This window comes from Phallusia mammillata, chromosome 7, assembly GCF_965637545.1.
Source record: "Phallusia mammillata chromosome 7, kaPhaMamm4.hap1.1, whole genome shotgun sequence".
Classification (NCBI taxonomy): Eukaryota; Metazoa; Chordata; class Ascidiacea; order Phlebobranchia; family Ascidiidae; genus Phallusia; species Phallusia mammillata.
The window spans coordinates 5,612,161-5,638,404 of record NC_137258.1 but is presented as its reverse complement, the minus strand read 5'-3'; the positions used below and the strand labels follow the sequence as shown (position 1 = coordinate 5,638,404).

The following is a 26,244-nucleotide window of genomic DNA, read 5'->3' as shown; positions in this document are numbered from 1 at the left end:
TTTATTGATGGACATTACTAATGTGAGTGTTTAAAAGCCTCAATTTATCTCAAATTACTGGTGTTTTGGAAAGAAAATTTTGATGGTTGGCCTTTCTGTGTGTGTGTGTGATTGATCGTTATAGTTTAAACACATCATTTTCAGAGAACAATGATTCGATCGTGTTATACCAGTGGCATTTTTGGACCAGGACGAGGGTTGGATTTCTGACAACCGCACTTAAAAACTCCAGATTCAAATGTCAGTCAACCGCTTGTGCCACCCACGTTTCCTGTTGTTGTATTTGACGAAAATACATTTGACTGTTATAATTTATGGCCCTCGCAGTATGCATTGTACCTAAAAGAACTTTCAACGATAAGAACCGAAGCGAAAGGAAATTAATGCTAAATGAGCGTTATGCTCTTCAGAATAGGCTTATATTTTGTTTTGTGTGTTTTACCATTCTAATATTATTGAATGATCACTGGATGTGTTTGTCGGCAATAAGAACATACTTCAAAGTTACCTTTATTGCAGAGAACTAAGTTGACATAACCTAAGACCGAATATACATGTTTTCGAAATGTGATTACCGTACGTTGGATTATTCAAAGACCTTCATCACCAAAACCAAGTGAATTCTCCCCGAAATGGCGAGCAATGATGATATTGCCAATGAGGGGGTAGAAGCTTTTCTAGAACGATTAAAACTCGCAGACAAATACTCACATATTTTCATAGCCAACGGTTACTTTACTGTGGAAGATTGCAAAGGGTTGACGGAGGATGATCTCAAGGAAATGGGCGTTTCTCTTCCAGGTAGTGTTTTGTTTGATAAAATGCTCAGCTGCAGCTTTGTTATGTTGAAAATAAGAGCCTTTAGGCAACGTTTTATCACGATTTGCAGCCAAAATGTACCGACTTTACTCCTCGAGTGCTCACTGATATAGTCCAGTGTTAGTTTGGACTATAACAAGATTTTTTTATGACTAATTTTACTAAAGAGTTCGTATGCAAGATAAGAACAGACATGTCATTTGATTTATTTTCGTTTACCAAGTTAAAGTCATGTTTGTACCAGAATCTTTACTCAGTAGTGCAGATCGTCGATGTCCAATTCGATTTTTTCAGATACGTTGAATGTTAATACAAAATGTTTTTAGGCCACTATCGAAGAATTCTAAGCAAACTTCCTGGATGCACTGTGACAAAACCTCCACGAAACCGCGTTGCACAATCGGCCACCCCCGTTGAAGTAACTGAAACTCCTGCTGTTTCGAATGTTGAAGAATATGAGCCGGAAGAAATTTATTCTATTGATGAAGACGTGATTGCCATTGAAAACGCAAACCACGCAATCTACCAAGAATCACAGCTTATGCCTTCCCCTTTGTCTACGCCAGGACCACCTAAGAAGCCCCCAAGATCGCCGGACAGGTTACGAATCTCTATACCCGACGACCAAGATGTTTATAACCATTTGAATGAGTCCGCCCCTATCCAATCAAAATCGCCAACTAGTATAAGTGAAGCGGTTTTTAAGGTTCTACGTGAATCTCCGAAAACAGGCTCCCCACAAAGCAGTTCTGATGAGGAGGAAGACTTTTCCCAAATTAGCGTACCGGATTTACGTGTTACTCCAACGCATAATCCAACCAACATCTTGACTACGAGGATCCCAGATATTGACGGACCAGGGACTGGTCCGGGCGGGGTCTCTCTGATGCCCCTGCCATCACCCCCACCTCCCGGTTGGATGAGTGGGGACGATGGGTCTTTTCCTTCGCCGCCCGCTGTGCACGATGAAAGCGAATACGACCGCCTACACATCGCACACAACACAAACGGAACCCCAAAGCGTTGTAGTCCTATACCCACCAAAGAGGCACAGGATCCCGTCTCCGCGCCTTATGATAAAACATCCTTAAACGTGGACTTCATTCGGTACAATCGAGCACCTACCTATGAACAGTTAAATCTTTCACTAGACCTTGAGGCAGAAAAGAGGAGCTCAACATCATCTAGTCCTCTCAAAGTCGAACAAGAAAATGAGCTTCAGAGAAAGAAAGAAATATCAGATGACAGTGAATTAAAGGGGATAGCGTCGGATGTGGACCGATGTCCACGAAATTCTGGAAGATCTGATTTTGTCGATATTTATGAAATAGCTGAAGGTACAGATTCTGTTTTATTTGCCAACTGTTTGAAAAAAATCACTAAAAAAACGGTTACTAACAAACACACGTAGATAACAGTTTGGTTTTGTTGTTAAAATTATGTTTATCAGATTGTAAAAGTTGTTTAGGCACTCTTGGTATTTAGCCGTTCTCTACCATAATTTAATCTGCGATACTTAAACAGGGTTGTTTTTTATTTGTACTTGATGCCCGACCGTATCCTATAAATATACCATGTCGTTTAACCAAGTCCCCCAATAAAACAAACAAACAAACAACGAAATTGATACTCCAAAAAGCATTAAATTCACTAAAGTCAGCACTAATCAGTTTTGTGTTGATTTGTATAGATGATGGTCCGGTGGTGGACGATACTGAAGAATCAGACCTCAACGTATATGCCGAATGCGATGACGTCTTGACCAAGACTCGACGTCGGAGAAATCAAGACGCTATGCTTCCCAGATCTTCGGGATCTCTCCCTGCATCAGTCCTCAACCTACGACGATCCCCGCTCAGAAGAAAGAAGCTGATTCAACAGAAGAGCACTGACCTATCAGAGGGATCAGAAGATGATCTTTTAGGAGATGTCAGCGGAGACAACATGGATGACCCTGAAGGAGTGTATCAGTCGATTGACGAAGGAGGTCACAGTTTTCGTTCAAACAAGACTGACACCACGACTTCGGTAAAAAGAAGACACCTTAAGTTCCCGAAAAAGATGAAAACAAGACCTTTGTCAGCATTTGTGGATTCGTTCAAGTTTAGTCAAAATGTGAGTGAGTGGTGCCCCCATGATACAGCAGGTTATCATGAACCAACTAGTTTATCTTAACGCCAACCAACTGGAGATCGACAAAACAATTTATTGCATCAGTATCTTCGAATATATTAAATAATGCGAAAACGTTTGGTGCAGCACAATCAACAGTTTCGTACTAAATTAGAATTTCTCTGTATTTTGATAAATTCCTTATCACAAACTTCCTATAATACACAGTGATCTCTGCGGTACCCGAAACAAAGTTTTACAGCAACAAACTTGCCCAGTACAAGACATTTCCACTAATACTTAAACAAACTCCGCTTGTTTTTCATGTTACATCGATACTGAATTTTCTTTCATCATTTAGCGCCAAAGCTCAGGCGAAGACAATACCCTTGACGGCTCCGAGAGCGACTTGTCGGCTTTTAGGCGCCAGAGAACCACAAGCAATGAAAAGAAAATGAGCATTGATCTTATAGACGTGCAGATCCAGGAAGGAAAATCAAAATCGACCGACCCTGCCCTTCTTTCACCCCTGGTGAGTCAGTGTTCTACTACGACGATTTTATGAACCAAGAAAAAGCATCAAACACAAAAACTAAAGCGTCGAGGGGTTTTTACAGAATTTTATGGGATGAAGCACTTCGCTTTGATCTTTAATTGTGTCGAGAAGCACTGCTTTTATGAAATTATAATGGGTTACAAGCATATAGCAAAATGCCTGCAAGAGTAGTCATCAGCCTTCAATCAAACGTAGGATACGTGTAACTATGGTACTTTTCGATCTATTTGTTTTGGTGGCTATAAAATATCACGCATTTGGGGTGTGCAAGTCATAAGGGTCCGAAAACAGCAATTGATATGACGCGCTACATTACGTCTAAACGCTAGAAAACAGCCGCGTTAACGTCATAACCTACGTCACTCCATTAATGCACAGGAGTATGAGGCGTCGAAGAGCATGTTGTAAAGCCATAAGCAGGGAGTTTTTACTTCCGCGTCTATCTGAGTTAATCATAGACGGCCATTGTTAACGCTTTGTATTCAAATGATGCGAGCAAAACACAACTCGTCCTTGTAGTGACTCATATTGTGGATTGTCATGTGCTGTTGTGCATATTAATAGTTTGCTAATTCTGTACAGAAATCACAATACCAGCGCAAAAGATTAGGCTTGGTAAACAAATCTTGAGCCCACATTCAGGGTCTATTATATTCACTGTGGTAAAATCAACCATTTTCTACACACAAACTTTGCTTACAAACGATCGTTTTAACAATTTTTTAACATTAGCAGTGCACAAAAAATGTACAGTCAATTTTTCATATTTAAGGACAACACGAAAAAATTTACTAGCGTAAAAATGTAATGGTCCCTCAACATAACTTTGCGTGTCTATTTTTTAATAACGTTTTACCCAACACCTGTTTACGGGCACACAGTGGATTCCAAAACTTTTCGTGGAAACTGTAATTACTTGTTCCAAACTAAGCCGAACTCCCTGTCCTTTAAGCGGAAACTCACTTTTTCTTAAAATATACACACCACTTGTGCTGGACCGTCCTACACGTTAGAGTTCGACGTTGTGTGATAGTTGTGAGATGTTTGAAATGTCCAGACTTATTTTTTTCTTTCAGACACACAAGAAAACCAAGCGAGGCTGGTTGACCAAGCATGGGTGGTAAGTTTAAGATATTAGTAATGTTGATTTGTAATTAGCGAAGTAGCAAAACTGTAGAAGTAGTTGCAGATACTGCTAGAGCAAATATCAAAAAGACGTGCAGTTTGTAAGACTGGTTTAACTTTGGAACTACGTATTTCAAGATAGACAAACTATAAACGAAAAACGGGACGTATAGGCTAATACGCTCAACAGTTTCGTTGTTTAAAAACTTAAAAAAACGCGTCTCAAAGTTTACTGTAATTTTAAAGTAACTTATCAAAAATGTAGGGCCCAGTGTCGTCATTGAATGGTCGTTTATAAAATTATAAGCAGCTGTTTCTTCTAGGGGTTTAACTTTGATACGTTACACAAGGATCTGTTCAAAAAAGCATATCGTTTTACGTTTATTTGGTCCCTCATAATCTGCATTATAAGACCAAGAAAATATTCACGCAACAACTTGACTTGTTTGACAGTTTCAGTGTAACGGATAGTGTTTATTTTTCACCACTGGTATTGAATTAACCCAATGTATAACTTATGTCTGATTAGCTTCAATGTTTATTCATTTTTGTGCGTTTGCAGGCATGAGGGTCGAGCCCCAACGCGTAAGCGCTGGGTTGTGTTTGATGGTGATGAACTTTCCTATTACGAAAACGAAAAGGTACATGCCAGTTAAGTTGACTGTGGTACACCTCGGGTAAACCAGATTCAATTTGATCCACAAATTTAGCCGTAATTAATTAAACATTTCTATCAACATGGGTTTTAATATTTCAGTTTTTCGTATTGCCGAAGCTAAAATGGACTGAAAATATGAACGTTGTAACATTACTGTTGTCACTGCCAGAGTCTTGATTTCAACCCCAATCGATACTTTGATGTCAAAATTGACTGTTAAAATTAAAATACCATATGGCCCGATTTACTACCATTCTGGCGTGTTTCTGCTTTCATATTTACTGATGTAGGCTATGTAAAACATTTTGTGATTTTTTTTCATATAGTCGGAATTGACAAAAGGAATTATCCCGCTGGAAGTGATTCTGCGCGTACAAGTGCCGCAAAACGACCCCAAGATTTTTCATATTCTCACAAAGGGAGGAAGGAAATATTCGTTTAGCGCCGAAACTTCAGATGATAGTTCCTTATGGACAGCTACACTCGTGGCAGCAAAGATGTTCCTCGAAGTAAGTCTGTGACCTGATTTTGTCATTTTAGTTGCGTAGGCAGCCGGCAACTAATATACAAAAGTTTCTGAAGTTGTTTAACAATACAATTTTCGACAAGCAAATCACACCACTTCTGTTGGATCAATTGTTAATGTCCAAAAGGTGTATGGGCTTTATGTTTCCAACATAATCTATATTGTTGTGAAACGAAAAACAATGGGAAGGTTTGATTTGGCTTTACCAAAGCATTTTGCCGCATGGTGGCGCTGAAACACAACGTCGGAAACGTATCCTGGCCACACATCAACAGGATTCATACTTGGAGTATGCAACTTACTGTGCAGTGTTAGTTAGGGACGGCCTGTTTTTTATTAACTTCATGTCAATATCAAACAACACGCGTTACATTGGACATTTGGGTACACGCGACTTTCACCCTTATTTGCTAGAATTTTATCATAAAATAGCACACAAACTCCATTATATAGTCCACATTTCCGTGTGGCAAGCATACCTCCGTTTTTGTAGTACCAGGTGATACAACTGGTTTCGTTTGGTGAACAAACCTTGCGGTAGGCAACGTATGCTCGATATTTATCGCAGTGCTGTGTTTGGTTTGTAAACCCAAGCTATTTTGAGCTCACTTGCTGTCGACCTTGCTGTATATACTGTTGCAGGATTTTGCTGCGGTATATGCAACAAAAGTGAAGGATTTGCAAGCAGTCTGGAATTTTAGGTACATCAAAATATCAAACAAGGTTTTAGAGCAGGTGTTATGAGACATTTGCCGTAAACCGGCAAGCATCCAATTTAAACAGACTTAAGCTAAAAGAAAAAAAATACATTTAGCATTTTTGTCGGGTAACCAACCATGGCAACGAATAAGGTTAAAAGTGCAGTTTTAAATCCAATTCCAGACATTGTCAGTGTAGACCAAGCCACTGTACAACTTGTAACAGTACCAAGTAAAAATAACTGCATAATCAATTCGCATATCGCACTTCTTATAACGCCTTAAAGCTGGCTGATGTTTGGTACCGGAAAGCGATTAATTCGTCGATACTGCTGACCAAGGCCCTTGTCATGATTTCGGAGGTAAGTGTGAAAAAAGTGCTCTGACACGTGCCTACCAAGTACAAAACGATTCAAAAAGCAAGTTTAAGCAAATAACATCTATACCTGAGCTCAAATACCACAAGAATACCGATTTCAACATCAACTGCTTTGCACAGACTTATTTCATATCCATAGTCGGTAATTATGGGTCCCCTTCCCTGAAGGGGACACATATTGATTTTACTCGAATTGTTTTTTTGTTTTTCTTACTTGTTTTTTTCTTCCCAAAGTTTGTCCGACTCGTTTTTCGATTAAATGTTTGATGGATTTGGCTGAAATTTACACAGATGGTAGATATATTCATGTAGATGTGCATCCCACTTTGTTTTTGTTGATAACCCCAGTATTTACTCCGCTAGCCCCCTAAAATGGGTGAGTTTTTAAACAGTGTCAGAATTGGCTGAAATTTGGATTTCTTGTATAGTATGCCATTTATAGGTGTCGATTGTTGTGTTCAACCCTGTAGGTCTAACACGGTTGTTGCTCAAAACACCTCTAGTGGTCGAAATTTTAAACATTGTCGGATTAGGTTGAAATTTTGCAGTACTATTGATTGAGTCATTGCAGTTTTTATATATTTTTTAGTTTGTGTGTCGAACCCAATTAGTTGCCCTACTAGCCCCCTAAAATGGGTCAGTTTTTTAAAACGTTAAATAGGACATACTTCAAACAATATCTGGGGTGAATCTAATTTTATAGTTTGTATTCTACATAGTATTATTATTTAAGCCCAGTGCCGATCACTGTGTTTTACCTCACAACACCCGACTTTCTCATGGTTATCTCTTGAATTGCATTATTTTCAACTTTGCATGTGTGGGGACCCATGAGTTTTTGCCTGCAGAAACGACTAAAGTTATAAAAGACGATGGCTAATATGGGACCCAATACAAAATAAGCATAGGAAATATATTTATGTTAAAAATAGGTTATAGTGTATATGCAAGGCCAATATGTGCTGAGCCACCCTTCTAGTTTATTAATGTTTCGCCGCACACGGACCTAAACCTATCAAATTACGACATTACAGTCAAGCTATGGCGAGGTATTTCCGCCCGCGGCGTTCTAACTATGAGCTCTCCAGCACTGGGCTCGACAAAAAGGCGGATATGACCGTCGAGTAATTGCTAGTCGCCTCGGCAGCGTGCTATGCTTAATTAGGAGTTGGCTCAGTATGTTTTGTCGTTACCCACCGCGTGTAACATCTTCAGATGTTCAAACAAATCTTAGCTTAGTCGGATCAGCTAGATTGTGAAGTTAGAAACAAAGGTTTGAGTCCAGTAGACGTTTCATGTAGAAAGCTTCAGTGACCCCAGTTTTTGAACAACTTTGTTGTTGAATGTTTTAGGTTGAAAAAGAAGCAATTTCGGCAGGAGATATGAGCGAAATGGATAAACTTAACAGTGTCAGTTCGGTGGCGGGCGTTGGACCGGTGTTACACGCATCCATGATATTCTGTGTTCAGGTTATTTAGGCTGAACGGTGCTGGACTATAGCCACTACTGTATGAGTCGCGCCTTTAAAGATTTTAAACGATTGATAAGTAAATTCAAACTCAACTAGCACTTAAAAATAGTACTTCTAAATTAGTCCTGCTAAAAAGATGTTTAGCGTTTTATTGTGTAGAATAAAACGTTTCAAAACAGCACATGTTCATTTTTTTTCTCCTGGTAAGCGATGGGTGTTCAGTTAGTTTTAACACAAGATAACCCACATAGGCAAAAACGTCTGAGAAAGAATGTACGACCTTTGACATTTGAAAGGGCAATGGAAAAGACAGGTGTATATGGGCAAATCCACGAGCATCGTAAACCCACAGATACGTGCGAGAACCGACCTGGCTCATGCCGCAATCCGGGCATCAATCAGTATACCAAATTGTAGTTTTGATCTCGCGGTCTTATATATCAACTGAACTCGATAAATGAGTTCGAGCTTCTAAATGTTAAGAAGCCTTTTCATCAAGAATTTCAAACGTTATTGCATATCTCACTTGTTGTAAATGACGTTTCCTAAAATGCTTGTCAGGTTAATACAGTGGGGAATCGCTAGTTTAGACATAAGAAAGTCAAATCAGTTTGACGGGTGACTTAAAAGCGCTTTTCAGTGCTAAGGCGTGCAGGTATTACGCATGTTCGGTTCCGACAATTACTACTTATGATAATGCCTTATTTGGAATGCGCCTACGTCAGCAGCAAATCTCACTTTTGCTGAATTTGTTTTTTCACTGATTAGGTTGAAATGTTTTGTGTATTGGCATGAAGCAGAATAGTTGTAAATCTCGGTTTTGCGTTCTTCGTTGTTTTGAATCATTGAACTTGATTTAGTTTGTTTTCTGACAATGTTTGCTTGTGACAAAAAGATGAACTGAAAAAAAACCACTACTTTTCAACAACCATATTCGTCTAAATGTAATTTTGACAACTGGGTGTATAATAGCCTTAATGCAAACGTTTAAACCAAATACTTTATTGTCAAGCAAGTTCTGTAAACGTCGCTTTTCTACAGTAGTTAACTCGTTGATAACTTGCAACAAACCATTTTTCCGAAACATTTAATTCTTTGCAGCGTTTATCGTGTTGGTGATTCATTACTTTGTGATATTAGGCTGGGTAAAAAGACCGCTTTGCAATTACTGCCCACCGTAATAGCCTGCCGGCGGTAAGGGTGGTGCGTTTAGTGCAACGAATCGATAGCTAATCACCAATGGGTTGGTAAAGTTAGCAGCATACGTTAGGCGATGACTTTTCCATTGGAAGTTGCGTGTACGTTTTGTCGGTCGATTGAAGTCAGGCTAGGTTTACTTCTGAGGTTGCTGCTTCAGTGCGGAAGTGTTGTACAGTCATCAATTCCGTGTTATGTTCAGTCAGACGAATGTGTTTGAGAACATGTTTAGTACGGTTTTATGCCAGCAGCTTTAGTAGTTTTTGTGCAGCGTTAAAGCGCAATAGGTAACAGACCACATATGGTGAAACCGTTTTCATGGCAATTTTTGCTGAATAGTAATATTGCAAATAAATGTGAGGTTGTTACCGCTTATTGTTTTATTGATGGCTGTCATTAAATGTGCGGTGTAGTTTTGAACTGTATTTTTTTAATGCATAACTTGGATTGTTTATTGTTTCGTATTTTGCGTTTCGCGATGTTTGTAGTTTCCGCAAGTGACTGTTTTGAATTGAACAAGTTCACCGACCTCCTTAATAGACCTTTACAACTTTCTAATACAAACTACACAATATTGCGTTAAAGCGTAAAAAAGGCACAGGTTGTAACCATATACGTAAGTTTAATATTAGTGCATTGGTGCGCATTAAATCTGCTTTTCTAGCAGCCACTAGGCAGGTTTTGTAGCATATGGTGTTAAAGTCACGTTAAGGGAACTGGTCTTCCTGTTATGTTGTTGCGCACAACCATGGGCCTGCCCGTCCACGACCGAACGCAGTCTTACCCGCAACTCAAAACATGCGTGCCGATCAAAAGAACAGCAACATTCAGCCACGTAAGTTGTTTATCATTGAGATGGTGTTGGTGTGCAAAACTTTGGCAAGTACAATGTTTTGCCGCATGGTGAGTCGTCACAAGTGAACTGATCTACATTTGAAGTCAAAAATACGTTCGAGACTCATGCATGGTTTGTCATCAACTCGATAATATTTGTTGCGAATGTGAACAAATTCTAAACGTGTTTTGTTGCTTATGTGGTTATTCCATATAACTAACTTTTCGCGCTCAAAATAGGGCAAACACTTACAGACGAGTTTGTTTTAGTAACTGATTACTCTTTTCTAACCCTTTACGTTGATCAGACATACAGTCCTAACATTGCTTTCACACACAAATCAATACATTGAAACAAACTTTTAACCACCTTGACGGCTTTGCGAACATAGTTTAACGACGTGTCACAACGGGGTTAGTCAAAAAAAATCTCAAGCCAATACACTTTACCACGCAGCAGCTGCCAACACGACGTCAAAACGTCAGTACACTAAACCTAGGGTTATGCGCATGACAGTAATTAGCTCACAAACAAAACCCCAGCACGTAATTACAGCTATTATTTGGCTGCCGACATTACAGAATAAACCATGTGGAATTGACGTATGTGCTGAAAATCTAGTTTCGGGAACTTTTCGGAGATTTTCGGAGACTATTAAATTTTTTGTTAAATAAAAGCACTCAAAACTATGCAATACGAAAGCAAATGCTTTTCTAGTTGGTATAGTTAAGCTTGGAAAAGTGGTTTGGGAACTAAAATTCACCTACATTATTTTCCACCCAAATTTGTTTCCCCTCTATTCACAAAAGATATGGACAAGCCTAGGACTCCGGTGGTTTGAAATAATTTTACTATGAGCCACCATAAAGGCCGCAGAAACATCACCTCATTAATGACATTTCCCACTACAACTACCGAATGGTCAATTGATTATAATTAATTAAGACTAGCTACGTGACGGGTCAGTTCATTTTCCTTGGTGCGACAATGTCGTGATAACGTTTGCTTCGTCATAAAGCAAACTCGTGACGTACAATTGGTCAAGAATTCAAATTGGATTGACCGCGCAGTAGCTATGTCGCAAGCACCGTAGAAATGCAGAAAAATAGTTACAGTTGTCAAAACAAAATCAAAACCGCCGTTTTATTTGCTTGAGGCTGGATAAAGGTTCGCAACCATGACTCTGGCGGCAAGTAATTGTTGTCAGGTATGTAAGGTTACCAACACTTTTGTTAGAAACATTAGTAGATAGAAAGTTTGAATATATCGTGTGTATTTGTTGTTGAAAGGATTGTGACTTACAGTAGGCCCGTCGAGTGACTACGTACCAAGGGCTATATGCGTACTTTGCAACCTAAACTGGCCCTTTGTATACTTGTGGGCAATGCAACCGACGTAATTTGTTGAAGTTTCACCTAAAACTGTAAACAACATATCATGCCGTAAAAGTTAAGCGATATAGCAACAGCGCGGTAACGAATTTTTAGCTGATTATTAGTTGCCGTTTTGAAATGTGCTGTTGGCTTTATGTTTTTTTGTGCTACCACATACAAATAAGAAGATCATGAAAACGAACTTTTTAACTTACTCTGAACTGGAAATGTTTGCTTGCACGCTTTTGCTAACCAAATAAAGAGACTCAATTGCAACGCACCAACATAACAGCTAAAGGTCTACATGTTGCTTGCAAAACAAGCTTGAAATTTCCAGGCAATAAATCGACTCGATTTTGTTTCAGAAACAAGGACAGGGCCAATTCAAGCCTGGAGGGTCCATGTATATGCCCTACAAGGAGGGTTTCTTGAAGATGGACGGAAGCAGACAGAAGACCTATCTCGCTACCAAAGGGGAACAGCTTGCTTACTATAAGAGCAACAACGAATTTATGTTCGGACAACCCGTTGCCAGGTAACAACTTTTTTGTTTGATTTTCGCATTGTTGGGTAGAAAGCGCTCTCTGCGTCTAGTCTTTTGTCTCATGCTAAGTAAAGCTAAAAAAAACAAATCAGGTAGTAGGTACTGAACTACACCTGGCAAAGATAAGATAAAAAGTTTCAAAAAACAAAATGCAAAGACAAAAAACTCTGCATATTCACCTCCTGAGAAAAGTCGTCAAACATTTTGCCTTGTTTGTGTAAAGATTGCAGAAAACAAGCTATTTTGAGAATCACATTGTTTACAAGCTGACAATCTTTAAATGTCGGGTTATGTACATTCCACCATTCAAAAGAATCGTACATCTGATTGATTGGATAAAGATGCAAATAAGACATTTAAATTGTTTTATACTTAATCACTGTTCAAAACACAGACAAAAGCCAAGACACATGTGGCACCAACGAACTTTTTAGATATGCACGTCGTTATAATGCTGTAAGTAAGCTGCTACTGAAGGCTATAGCGAAAACAGTGAAACCAAACGGCTTAAACGTACTAGTTTTTTTAAACGTTCATATGTTAACTGCACTGTCCACTTAGTGAAATGTTAAAAAAACCTTGTTATATTGTGCAGATTATCCATGAAGCTTGCAGCGGTCAAGGAACTGGACAAGAAAAAGTTTCAAGTTGTTTTTCCATACAGAACATTCACGTAAGTCCCGTGACTTTGATTTCCGAGTAGCGCTCGATTTTTAGTAGTGAATTGTTTTGGCCGCAAGTACCAAACGTGCACGACTAATCGCAAAAATGTATCAATTTCGAAGAAATACAGAAATTCATTAAAGCTTCCCGTGCATGGGCTTGTTTCGAAAGACTGATTTTTTTATACTTCGCATTTTTGTGTGGAGTTACGTTTATCATTATGCGGACCCCCATTGAACCAAACCGATCGTTTTGGAAATTGTTTCATAATGATTATAGTGCTAGTCTTTGATCCTTAGTTTTGCCTACAGTAAACCGTTTAGCAGAATCAGTATGAATGCAAATGAAAATAATCATAGTAGTTTGTGTCAGTGTGTATAACACAGACCATTATTCTTGTTTAATTGGAAGCATTGTCAACTGTGCCAATTGCGTCAAACGCTTATAACACACAATTTCAGCCAGTGCACGGGTTGGGCACAATACTTTTCGCACAACAGATTCATTGTGATCGACGGCGTTATTATAATAATTGGAAAATTTGGATAGTTTCGCAAAATGTCAAATAGTCTGCAGCTATTTGTGGATATGCCCTAGGGTTATTGCAAGCGAAAATTCTTTGTCGGGAAGGGCACATGCCAGAAAAGTAAACAATGGCAAACTGGACATAACAATTGACCCATGAGGCCTGTGGCCTGTTAAACTAAGTACGGTATAGTTCTGATTTTTTTCCTACATGAAAACAATTGTCAAGGATACATACTTTGAAATGAGGTCTTTGACATGTTTAGCGTCCAATAATGTATTTCAATAGCCAAAACGACATGGTGGTTTATAGGACTTTAACAAAAGCAGTGACAAAAACTTGGCGATCACAAGGGAAATGTTTCGAGATTAGAAAACTTTCTTTTATTTACAGTTTCACGGCAGACAGTGAGGAAGACAAGCGATCGTGGATGGAAGCTCTTAGCGATGCCATAGCGGAAGCCCTCTCTGATTACAAGGTGATTTACAATGCCGGTTACTACTATCAACAGATTACCTCATACCAGCGCATTGCGTGCATTGTTGTGATTCCAGGAGCATTATTGTTACACTAACAACTCGCATTCACTAGCATAGCAACGAGCTAAGAGAAATTAAGGCTTTAAAAATTTCAAACTTAATGTATTTGGGGTTAATAAATCATTTTCCACATTTTCATGCCCCAACACATTTGCGTACATCGCATAATCTTGATGTATAAGTCGCAAGGCAAACCATAAAACAAAAAAGCTAATTATTAGATTCGGGCCCAGATTACTGATTTTCTGTCCTAAAGAATGCCTTATAAAGGAACCCAAAGCGCACCGAGACGTATCATTATCCAACCCAAACACTCAGACGAGCTTTAAACGCCAACTATCAATTGTCATGCCTTCGTGTACATCTCAAACACAAACTATTTATGTCACAAGGTTGTAAACGAGGTCTGGCAGGCCGATGCCAACCGTCGGTGTGCGGACTGTGGACGTGAAGACCCGGACTGGGCTTCGGTGAACCTGGCTATTGTGATTTGCAAGCACTGTGCTGGTGTACATCGAGAGCTGGGAGTGCACAACAGCAAGGTCCGGTCTCTGAAGATGGATGTCAAGATTTGGGACGACAACATGAAAATGGTTCGTCGGAAAGGGGTTTTAATGGAGTTTATTCAATATTTGTTTAAAAAAGAGTTTTTGCTCAATTATCATTAGCACCCGCCAATTTTCAATTTATTTTTTAAAAAGTGTACAATCTAAAGTAAACGGTTTAATTTTAAAAGACATTTTTACTTGGGGTGTTTTACATTTACAAGTATGAAAGTGTTGTTCAGCAATGCGAGCTGGTTTGTTGTAACTTCCTAAGTCTGAAGACCAAAACATAAAAAAACGGTTCAATCAACTATTGACTTAGAAATATTTAAAATTCAACGTTTGTTTTAACAGCTTTTCGTTGTGCTCGGAAACGCGACTGCAAACAAGTTCTGGGCCTCTCGGTTGTCACCTGGTGACGCAATTACAGACATGGCAGATAAGTGAGTAAAATATACTGATACAATAACGATTCGTGCTGCGAAAGTAATAACAAGAATATATAATCTTAAAATCTAAAGTTAACTGCAGAATGTATAATACAACTTATGTATGCAAACGCACTCGCCTAAAACTGCGTTTCCCACCATCGATCAGGCTACAGACGACGGTAAAACCAGGAACCGTTTACCAAGTGGTTTGAATAAATTAAACCGAGAAACCCATCTCATTTTACAGAAAGCAAAGATCTTGGCACATCAACAGCAAATACATAGAGATGCAGTACGCAGAAGTCCACCGAAATTCCGGGAATCAAAACGAACTGAACCGGGTAAGTTGACTTCTTACGGTCTATAGTTCGTACAATTTGTGTTTGAAACACCAAATATCTTATTTTTTCTATCTTTACAGTCCCTGATCAATGCCGTGCGGAACAACAGTCTCGCTGAGGCCTACATGCTTGTGTTTAGTGGGGCTGATCCGAACTGCGACACCGGGAAAGAGCATGCTAAAACTCGTAAGCGCAAAGCTTTTATAACAGACTCTTTAACACACACATTGAGTCTTAGCTACTGATTAAGATGGTGACAGTGTGGTAACGCCTTGTTTTTTCTTTTAGCGTACAAACTTGCCAAGCACCTGGGATACACAGCAATGGCAGTAAGTGCCTGCAGCATATCAATTTACATTAACAGTGACACTGGTTAAATACCCATTAAAAATGTGTGCATTAAAGTGTGCAGATGTCACATACTTTTTTCTTTACTTTTTCAGGAATTTCTTCAACAAAACGGGGCAACAGCGACTGTGAGTCCAGAAGGTCACGTGACAAACAGGGTACGAAACCACATGATAAATTAAAATCAATATCATGTATATGTAACCACCTAAAAAATGCACTTATTGTCTTCAATATAAATCAATGTGTGTTTTGTCCAGAGCACCAGCGTACAGAAAAAAGATTCTTTCCCCCGCACTAGAGCCAAGCCACCGGTGACGCTGCGTGATTGTTTGTGGAAATACGGAGGTGACTTTAAGAATCCTAAAAATGCGGGCGGAGAACAAAAACCTTCAATGTTCGGATCAGCAATCAGATCCGCTCTTCAACAAGGAGGTAAGTAGTAAATGTATTCGGCCAGACTTGTAATAGAATGTAATGTTCCAAACTACTTATTACACCCATCTTGAAAAGTATAGCTTCAATAAAAACAACAAATAAAAAAAATAGGCAGTTCCTCAACGGGATACCATGTTTCTAGACCTACACACACCGAAATATTTGAAAGCATTCAGAGAAACTCGTTTTGAACAGCCACAAAATCGTGTCAAATTCAGCATGTTTATCCGCTTTTTTGCAAATGTAGACTTTCAGAAAAGACTTTGTGTTCTTGAGAACAACTGGTTGAAATATTACGACCCTGAAAAGACCACCATCCTCAAGGACGATGTTGATTGTTCGGAGCTTATTAGCATCGGAATTTGTCAGCCCGAACAAGCTACAAAATGCGGGTAAGAGTTTCCTGTTTGAAGAATGGTCGATCAATTCGAGTTTTATCGATACGTTTAGATATAAAGTGATTTTGCTCAAAAAACATTAAAAAGGCCATGGAAATCATTGCAACGCTAACATCTAAACAGCATTGTGCGGAAAATCCATTTCTGTAAAAACTCTGTATTTGGTTATGTGAACATACTAAGGTTGTGTTTCTATTGTTTTAACAGCTTTCAATACTGCTTTGAGATTGGCCGAACCACTGGGCGCACCTATCTTTTCTGCGCCGACCGCAAAGAAACCTTCACAAAATGGACACGAGGACTCCTGCAGGCAATCCTACCTCCGAGCGTCCAAAACGCCCTGAAACAGGAGTTTGACTACGACCGTGTTGGAAAGATGTGGTTGAAAACGCAACACTGGGCCAAAAAGAGCTCGGTGAGACCTGAAAGCACTGATGTAAGATTCGCATGGTTAAGGGCATGTCATCGGATTGGTGTTATGTCGTTGGTGATGGCATGAAGCATAAGTTCCCGTGATGTCCAAGACTTCTGGACAAGATGCTGTTGGAAAAGCGTTTGTTTCTTTTTTATAGGTCTACAAAGTGTAAGAAAACTTATTCCCGAAAAATGCCGAATAAAGTTTAAAACCCGACAACACTGTTTAAGTCGCCTTTAAACATAGCCACTCCAAAACGGTTTCTATTTTCTAAGCCTGTATAAACGCGCAAGGCGTATAAAAACGTATCTGTTCTTATGTTTTTATACCATTGATTTTGTTGAAAAGCATTTTGTAACGGCCCGTTAAAGTTTCTATAAATCAGTAAAATTTAGGAAACATCAATACATTATTTGCATGAAAGAACTTTGGACATAAAGGTTGCTGAATGTAGTTTTGTTTGTTATGTTTGTCATTGTAGCAGAAAACTTATTTTGCATTCAAAAGTTTTTCAGTACGGCCATTGAGTGTGTTTATCCTTACTTGCTGGAAATAGATAAAAACTGGTAACATTGGGCCAGATTGTGTAAGAACATAGTTCAGTCAATTTGCTTTATACAACAATGATGTGAACAGTGATCACTAAGTTCTGTAGTGATTTAGGCAAATAATGTCATTTTATTTAAATTCAGGAATGGGTTTCAACTTGGTGTCGGCTTAAAGGAAAGAACTTTTACTATTTTCACAACGATTCAAGGACCATGGAGAGAATAGACCTCAGAAAAATGGTGCAAGTCGGTGAGTTACCCATTGGTTAATACGAGACAATAAAAAATGATCTTACAAAAAACAACATTCAAGCTAGCGTTGAAGTAATTGTTTTAGTGCTGGAGAATTCAGCCAATCTCCAACTTAAAAGTTGTTATGACGACACATGCTTTGAACTTTGCAGGTCTGGACCAGACACATGACGGGACAGGTATATCTGTTACCAATCAATCGGCTACAATACCCGTGTTTATGATAGTGTTCAAGGAAAAGTAAGATTTTATTAAATTCCCCAGTACACGTCAATACTCTCCTCTCTTAATAAGTATATTTAAAAAAAGTATATAAATTATTTTCCTTCTACAAGTCATTTACTGCTGTGTACTGTGCTAAAATTTAGTTTTTAACTACTATATAAATTGAAATGACACAAGCTTTCAAAATTGCTCCTGCTCTAACAGTTGCCCTCATTAAAATGTATCAAATTTTAAGGACCTACTACCTTCATTCTCATACCCGCCCCGACACGGAATCTTGGTTGACTGCGATCAAGAAAGCCGACGGTGATTGCGGTCCGCGACTTGAGGATCAACAGCTCACATCCGAAGGCGTGCCAATCATACTCGAGAAGTGCATGACCTACATTGAACAATACGGTATGTGACGAGTACACAATTATTGGTTTTCAAGGTTCAAGGCAAAATGTTTAGGCCAACATCTCAGTGTAAAAATACCACTGATTTTTGTCATCGTCCGGTGACTGGGCTTACTGGCTTGTATACCCCGTTACAAAAGGCTACGAATATATGAAAATTTCAGACATAAAGTACTTTAAATATCGATGTGTCTCTTTCACTATGTGTCAAAATGTATTTACTTCGTTCCACACAGGACTCACAACTCGTGGGATTTACCGGTTAAGTGGGACCCACAGCCGAACAACACAGTTACTGAGCGAGTTCAAGCAAAACGCAAGAGAGACTCAAATGCACGAAGGGGAAATTAACGTCCACGATGTGGCCAACGCTCTGAAGCGCTGGTTTAAAAGTCTTCCTGGGTCATTGCTAACAGATCATCTGCATGACCAGTGGCTGGAAACTACACGTAAGTTTTGTCAGCATTTCTAAGTCCTATTGGTGTAAAGGTATCGCCTACATGCAATGAATCAAAGTAGAACTAAAAAACACACTAAATTGAGGTACTGATAAGAAACGTATATTTGTAAAATGGCTTGGATTTTAGGCAAATTCAACAAACCATAATCAACATTTTTACAAGATTTTGTTGTGTTTACAGAGGAAACAATCTACGAAAGAAAATTAGAGTGGTACAAACACCTCGTTGATCGACTTCCCGAAATTAACAGAAACACATTAAAAGTGGTGCTTGTTCACCTTAACAAGTAAGTACAGTGTTTGTTAACAGTGTCAGAAGTTAATCGATGAACAACTGACATGCATTGAATATAATGTACAATATGCGCAAATGTTTGATTCTTTAAAGCAGTGATTTTCAACCGGTGTTCCGCGGAACACTAGTGTTCCGTGAAAGATTGTCAGGTGTTCCGCGAGAAACTTACTGGTTTGAATATAGGATTCTAATGCTTCAGACTTCTGTGGTTTGACTAGTGTTTCATGTCGAACCCATGTCGAAAATCACTGGTTTAAAACAATGGGCATAAATAGCTTTTGGTTTGTGAAAGTATTTATCCGCAACCACCAGTTTAAATGTTCTATAGTAATTGGCTTGATTTATTGTTGTGTAAAAATAAGACTCGTTGTCTAATAATCTTATAGCTGAATCAAGGGTAAATTGCTGACGCTTAATGCAATTTAGCTTTGCGTAAGCTTTAAGAATAATACAACATTTAAACCTTGTCTCAACCGAAACGAGATCAACAAGTTTTCTGACGCTTAGCAAAACCGTTTGCACGGAAAACTATGAAACACGGAACAGCCAGTGCTAGGCAAATATTGTATTTAGGTACAATACTTGTTTTAATGTTTCGTTTTTATTAAACCTCCCAACAACTTCACAAGCGCTATATAAGTGTTTCCATCCGTTTTGGTGACTACGTGATGTGCGAATTTGCGGTTCCCGCGATTTGGCGTTTTAGTGTCACCCTGAGCCTAGTTGTTTCATTGCATCAAAATTTCGTTTGGTGTTCCGCAAAATTATTTTAAAGCGTAAAGTGTTCCGTGGCTCAAAAAAGGTTGAAAAACACTGCTTTAAAGTCCGACTGAGCACACAATGTATTATTGATCGGAGAAATGAACCGCTTGTGTCAAAAACGTTTGCTGCTTCGACAGCGTTGCAAGCCATGAAGGCGAAAACGACATGTCACAACACAATCTTGCAATTGTGTTCGGCCCGACGTTAATGGAACCACAAGCCGAAGACGGAGCACAATACATCGGACAAACATCTCTTGAAATAGGATGCATTGAAGACCTTATCAAAAACTACGGATGGTTGTTTGACGTAAGTAGTCACCTGAACAAATTCTACATGCCACGCCAGCTTTTATCAACCCTTTGAACAACTCTTACCGATTTCGGTCAGAATCGGACACCTATTTAAAGTAACTAAGTAATTGAAAAAAATATACTTTTGAGTTTGACACTAACTTATGTGGGCAGGTTACCGAAGTTGACCGGGAAAAGGAGAGGCTAATGCTTGAAGCAAAGGGAAAAATCAGTCAAGCCACACAACAGCAGAACATGGTAAACACACAAAACACTAAAATGTAGCAATTTCTCTTGTGATTAAACCGTTGTAATATTTCATGTGTTTTGGTTATAGTTAACCACATTGGATTACGACATGATGGTTCCAATTTATATCAACAACAAGGATGACAAATGTGTCAATTACAAGGTAACGTTATAAAAAAAGGTAACATAAATTACGTTACGATGCAGTAATACACAATCTTTTCAAATAAAGTTACGACAAAAAACTTTCCACATGTGATGTTACACCTGAAAAAGGTCTTTTCCACATTTTTGCAAACACACTCTAATTTACATACTTTCGCACAGGTAAACATGAACGCCGGTGAGCTGGTACGACGAATTTGTTCGACCCATGGTTACCCCGCCAAGTCTTGGGGGTTATACGAGGTCATTCTCGACGGCGATGCGGAAAGGCCCCTGCACTACAGCGAACACGTGTTATCTGTCATTAAAGCTTGGGAAATGCCTTCGACCAACTACCTCGTGGCAAAACACGATTACATCCGGGACAAAATGAGGTGGTTTCAGCAGGTGAGCAACTTTATGCCAACTTCAAGAACGAGAAAAGTTGTAAACACCAAAAATAGTTTACGACAATGGTTTATCGACCTGGCCAAAGCTAAGTAACATATGGTAAACTAAGTAACGATTATTAAAAGTTGTACGTTGCATACTTTTTCAGGTAAATTATACAATGCAGACAAGGGAAGAACAATAACAGAATAAACTTCACACTTTTGCAACAACGCACGAATATTAAGTCCTAAAGCATTTTATGGTGTACATTGTTTGAATATAGCAGAACAATCCTAAATGTAAAAAAAAAGAATTTTTAACACTTTTTGAAAATTTTTACCAGCCCAAGGCGCCCGATACCAACATCTTGTGCGAAGGGCAACTGAAAGTTTTGGAGACTAAAAAGAAATGGGTAAAAGTCAACGCGAGTCTACGTTTAGTCGACGACGTTCTCACTATGCAATACATGAAGGTAACGTATATACTCAAAAATCCGGTGGACAATTGTACACACAGACACAATGTCACCCTTCTATAGCTATTCCACTTCAAGATCAAAGTAGAAATTCTTCCCATAAATTTTAACAAAATGTTAGTGATTTTGAGGGTTTTGTTTCCATTTTAGAAAGTGTTTAAACTCTTTTTATCTTGTTGGAACGAGATTGTGTCTGTGTGCGTTTGGAAAATCAGATGTTAGTGATTTTTGGAAGTCGAAAAATTACCCATTTGGTTTGCAATAAAATGAGTGTAGTGATTTATCACTATTAAGTTCCGCATTCCGTAAAGCACTGCACTGTGTATGTTAAACAAGTCCTGAATAATGCGGAAACCTGTGTAGATATACTTTAAAGGTCTAACACAATGATCATAGCTTTGTATCTATATCAACCAAAAAAAAAGAAGGCAGTAGGCCAGGGGTGTCCAAAGTGCGGCCCCGGCGTCATTTCACGTGGCCCGCGGCTGTTTTGTTCAAATTCTGTTGTGTATGTAACGTCATATAGTTTGGATTACGTTTTTGGGTTTTGGCGACTTGCCACTTCACGCAAAAGCTTTCCATGGAACTTTATTCACCGGTAAAAAAGGAAGTGTACATGGTGCTGACGCAACAAAATCCCACAATTTCCTTAAATCCCGTATATTTGTGTTCTGAGTCCAAAAAACGTTGGCCGGCGGGCGTATTCACCTGGTAAAAATTGGCCCCCGTCAAAAAAAGTTTGGACACCCCTGTAGTAGGCACTCTATTCGTGAGCATTGTCGCTACCATTATTTGTTTATTTCGACCAATCAAAGTTTATATGGAGCATATCAATCCTAATCCAGCTTGAAATGACGCCACGCGCTATGGCGTATGGAATGACGTCACCACATGATTCAGGTGATTTTTTACGTCATAGAGCAACGAGGGCGCATCAGTTCGTGACATGACACCGGCCAATTGGCGAAAGAAATCCGCAAAACTTCCGCGAACCCCGGCTGTTAATGACGTAATAATTAAACTTTTTCGATCAATTGTCATCGTTTGATAGTTGATTGATCGAAGTTGCATGACATGGTGGTGACCTTCCTTTAATTTCGTTTTTTCCGGTTTTAAGTTAAACTAATCAAAACCGTCTTATGTTGTACACTAACAAGCAAAAAATTCCGACCTTTTTATCATCATTTTGACAATTAAAAGCAATTCGACGACGGTATCAATATCACCCAGAAGTAATGCTTTATAGCTACAATATCCTGGCTTCCTGGCTGCTGTATGAAAAAAATAGTATGGTTTAAGGTTACACAAATTTACATTAATAGAAGAGCAGCATAACCCTTCCTCCAACTGTAAAATGTGTGTTGGGGGGGCAATCATCTCTGCTAAAATGTAGCAATTTGACAAGGCGTTATTTAATTCGACTGCACAACTGATTACACACCAAACAATATATTTTTATTCAATACAAAGCTTCACAGACTAACATTGTATTGGGTAAAAACTTTTCTTTTTAAGTTTCACATCTTAACATAATGCTTAATTTGTCGGTTTTAATTTTACATGTTTTATTATTTGGTGGAAGATTAGGAAATCCAATTTCGCCTTTAACGTCGATTTTTATCCGCACAGGAAAAGGCCAAAGGACAGACCACCGTGACCTTATCACACTACTACATCTATGTAGGCGTGGATAGAAAAACAAAACCACCCGTAACCAGGTAAACTCACAGAAGGCTTTTACAAAGTTATTAATATAATTACAGTATATTTAAACTTCTCCCAGCTGATTGCTTGGTGGATGAAGAATATAGTGAACATGATTGACTTAATGATTTAGTAAATTTGATTGATAAAAAAGTACTTAAAAATACCCTAAAACACGTAAGAATTTATTTTACATTGTGTAACAGGAAATCTGGGTTTACGCTGGCGTCGCGGGGTGAAACTACGAGACAATTTTGTGTCGATTCGGAATCTCTGGTCTACCGGTGGATTGGTCACGTGCTTGTGCACAAGGTAGTTTATCAAACACAAATAACAGCTCAAATGTTAGGTCATTTTATGAAAACTTCATGTCAAATTGATAGCCTATGTTACACTTCAAACGTTTCTTCTAATCTCGGGCAGTCATCTATTGTCATAATTTTGACCAATGAGAACAACTGGGTTAAAAACAGTAATCCACTGAGGTATGATAAGGACAACTTAATAAGCATACATCCACTTTTACAGCACCCACAGGGGATCACCCCTCCTGATTCTCCAAAGAACGCAACGCCAAAGGAAGACAGCCCACCTCGAAGAGCCTCAGATTCATTGTACGTAGTTTGCCATACTACAACCATACACTGTATTACGCAGTGGTTATACCTAACGAAGTGCCTAAACTGCAACCAGTATCAGTTTTAAAACATTTTCGTAACATACACTTGCCACAAAAATGCGACTGTCAGTGAGAAAACAAAGCAGGTATACTGAAACAATCAGTTCTGTTGATACAGAGGTAGGCGAGCTCAATTCCCTTCAATTTCGCAACAAGATCTCGGGGAGGCAGTCCGCCAGGCGGCGCTGCGGAGGCAATCGTCAAACGGAAGTGACGAAGGAGTGCGTGACAATTTCTACGAGGCAGCAGCCCCTACACCTTTCCCATTTGACAACGAATCTGTAAGTTCCTATTATTATTACAAAACCGTTTGCTGTTTGTTTCAGCTGTTTGTTATAAAGTGCGAAGGCAAAATTTATTTATGTTTCATTTCAGCTTTTTTGATTTAATTAAGCATAGCAATTGTAAAATTATTCACTTTTCCAAGAACAATTGAAGCATAGAGTTCCATAAATTTTTACACGTCGACACATACATGCAATAAACGTTCAACAATTTTCAACGGCATTCGCGCATGTCGCATGATCGCTTGCTAATTTTGCCACCAATCACGCAACAGGAGTACGCGGGAATACAGCAACCAACCCGCAACATGGGAGTAAACCGCCAGTCGTCGTTTGAACACGGAACCCGACGACCAGGTTCACTGCTAAGTCCAGCACCGGATAGTCAGGTGAGACCGCAAGTGCACGAGCGAAACAACACATGTCCATAGCGATAATATACGGGATTACAATAACTGCTTTGTCACATGGATGATGTTTTGGGTGTTTTTCACAACGTAACAGGCTCTTTGTACGATGGTGCACGCTCTTTTGACAAAGATACATCATTACAGAAAATTTTTGGGCGGGTTTAACTATAGCCATACTAAAAGATGCAAATATGATCTTAGTCGCACATTTTTGTACAATCTATTTTCAACTTTTATTGCAGCGGGGAGTACTCGGCATGAAGCTTCATACTGAACTGAGCTCGGTTCTAAAAAAGCGTCCACACTGACATCAATATTTGTGGTCGGTATTTAAGTTTATCCGCAATACACGAACTTGACATTTAGATTATCTTTATTTATTCGTATTTAAGCTTTGCTTTAAGTTTGCTTGTTGCGCTTTTAGGCTTCCAGCTTTTTGATTAGTATAATTTTATGTGTGAAAATATTACGTATCAACTAACTTACCAACATTATATCAGTCAAATGATCTAATTTGTGTCCTTTAACATCACGCAATTATTTTTTACGATATTCGTACAAATAATGTATCGCTTATCTGCAGCCATTTCGACGCCGACTTTCAACCTATCACGACGGTCTGCGTCTGTTCGGCGACCGCTGTGTAGCGCTGCTCGCATCGCGAATTCGCACACCTCTGCGGCTCGAACAGACACGCAGCATGACGTCATCGCCTGTGACGTCACCCGCAAAACGTCTCGCGTCAATGAATCGACGTCACTCCTCGTTGCTGGATTTGCTTCAATCGCCCAAATCGCAACGAAGACGAGCGAGGATAAGTTCCAACAACGACTGATGTGTTTCTTTTTAGACTTTTTCGTAATTACATTCTATTTGAATAAGGCCGGACACTGTATGACGACATTGTTATCGCAAACGGCTGCGTTAATACGTGCTTTTACCATATAGACCCAAAACAACATTAGTAACACACTATCCTAATGAAAATCACTATAAGCTAGCTAAATATATGCAATGCTCTAAAAAACTCATTTGAACGAATATGTTTTTCTTTACAAACCAACAAACAGACCAAATACGTTTTTTACTGCATTCAATGTCTTGGGCAAGAAAGCCATGTTTTAGTTTTACGTATCAAGTGAATAACAACAATCAGAAATACTATCTTGCCGTTGCGCATTTACAAGTGATTATAGAAAAAAAAAAAACATTTGGCAAACAAACGCCCTCCTGACCTTTAAACTAGTAATGTCATATGTGGCAACTTCATTGCAGGTGCTTGAAAAGCCGAACAGCAGTTTGCAATGGGCACCGAAATTGGTGACAAATTTACAATGTGTTTCATTTTTATTGTCTTTTTTGATTATATCGTTTTCTATTCGCCCTTCCTAACCCTTCATGCAGTAAGTTATTTTATGCGTTTTGCTTTGCACCACCCTTTTTATGTCACAATCAACCATTGTCACACTGAACAAAGTTCTTTAATAGTGTGCAATATGTCACCAACACTTTGGTAGGTTGAGATTTGCTTCATAACCTATAGTAAGCAAGCTGTCGATATTGCTGCGTCATGAAGCCATCAGGTGACATGAACTATCGCGTGGATTTGTGACCTAACAAACACTCCACAGGGCCGTGTTAAGACATTGGTTAGTGTTACTGTGTATTGTCGATTGTTCGTGCATTTTCTTGGACATTACAAGAAAAAGTTATAACAGTTTTCACAAAAAATGGTC

At 39.0% G+C, this 26,244-nt stretch overlaps 1 protein-coding gene across 3 annotated transcripts; it reads left to right on the top strand.

The window, feature by feature from the left end:
• Positions 1-523: 523 nt before the first annotated feature.
• On the top strand, positions 524-26,225 carry LOC145238121 (arf-GAP with Rho-GAP domain, ANK repeat and PH domain-containing protein 1-like). Of its 3 annotated transcripts, none has more exons than XM_080101189.1 (37): positions 524-801; positions 1,146-2,156; positions 2,510-2,934; positions 3,293-3,463; positions 4,564-4,607; positions 5,175-5,253; positions 5,597-5,779; positions 12,115-12,284; positions 12,889-12,966; positions 13,876-13,960; positions 14,414-14,614; positions 14,921-15,009; positions 15,245-15,338; positions 15,419-15,524; positions 15,627-15,667; positions 15,782-15,844; positions 15,947-16,121; positions 16,372-16,516; positions 16,730-16,958; positions 17,630-17,735; positions 17,890-17,977; positions 18,198-18,361; positions 18,597-18,809; positions 19,002-19,107; positions 20,015-20,186; positions 20,345-20,428; positions 20,508-20,582; positions 20,747-20,971; positions 21,300-21,428; positions 22,351-22,440; positions 23,061-23,149; positions 23,342-23,447; positions 23,664-23,749; positions 23,933-24,095; positions 24,374-24,487; positions 24,751-24,830; positions 25,092-26,225. In XM_080101189.1, exons 1-36 carry the CDS (start codon positions 633-635, stop codon positions 24,814-24,816), a joined length of 5,634 nt encoding a protein of 1,877 aa, XP_079957315.1. In that variant the 5' UTR covers positions 524-632; the 3' UTR covers positions 24,817-24,830; positions 25,092-26,225. The 3 variants fall into 3 exon arrangements, with proteins under 3 accessions (XP_079957315.1, XP_079957316.1, XP_079957317.1); XM_080101190.1 differs by having other exon boundaries at positions 16,730-16,937; positions 25,092-25,156; XM_080101191.1 differs by lacking the exon at positions 22,351-22,440 and having other exon boundaries at positions 25,092-25,156.
• The last annotated feature ends 19 nt before the right edge of the window (positions 26,226-26,244 follow it).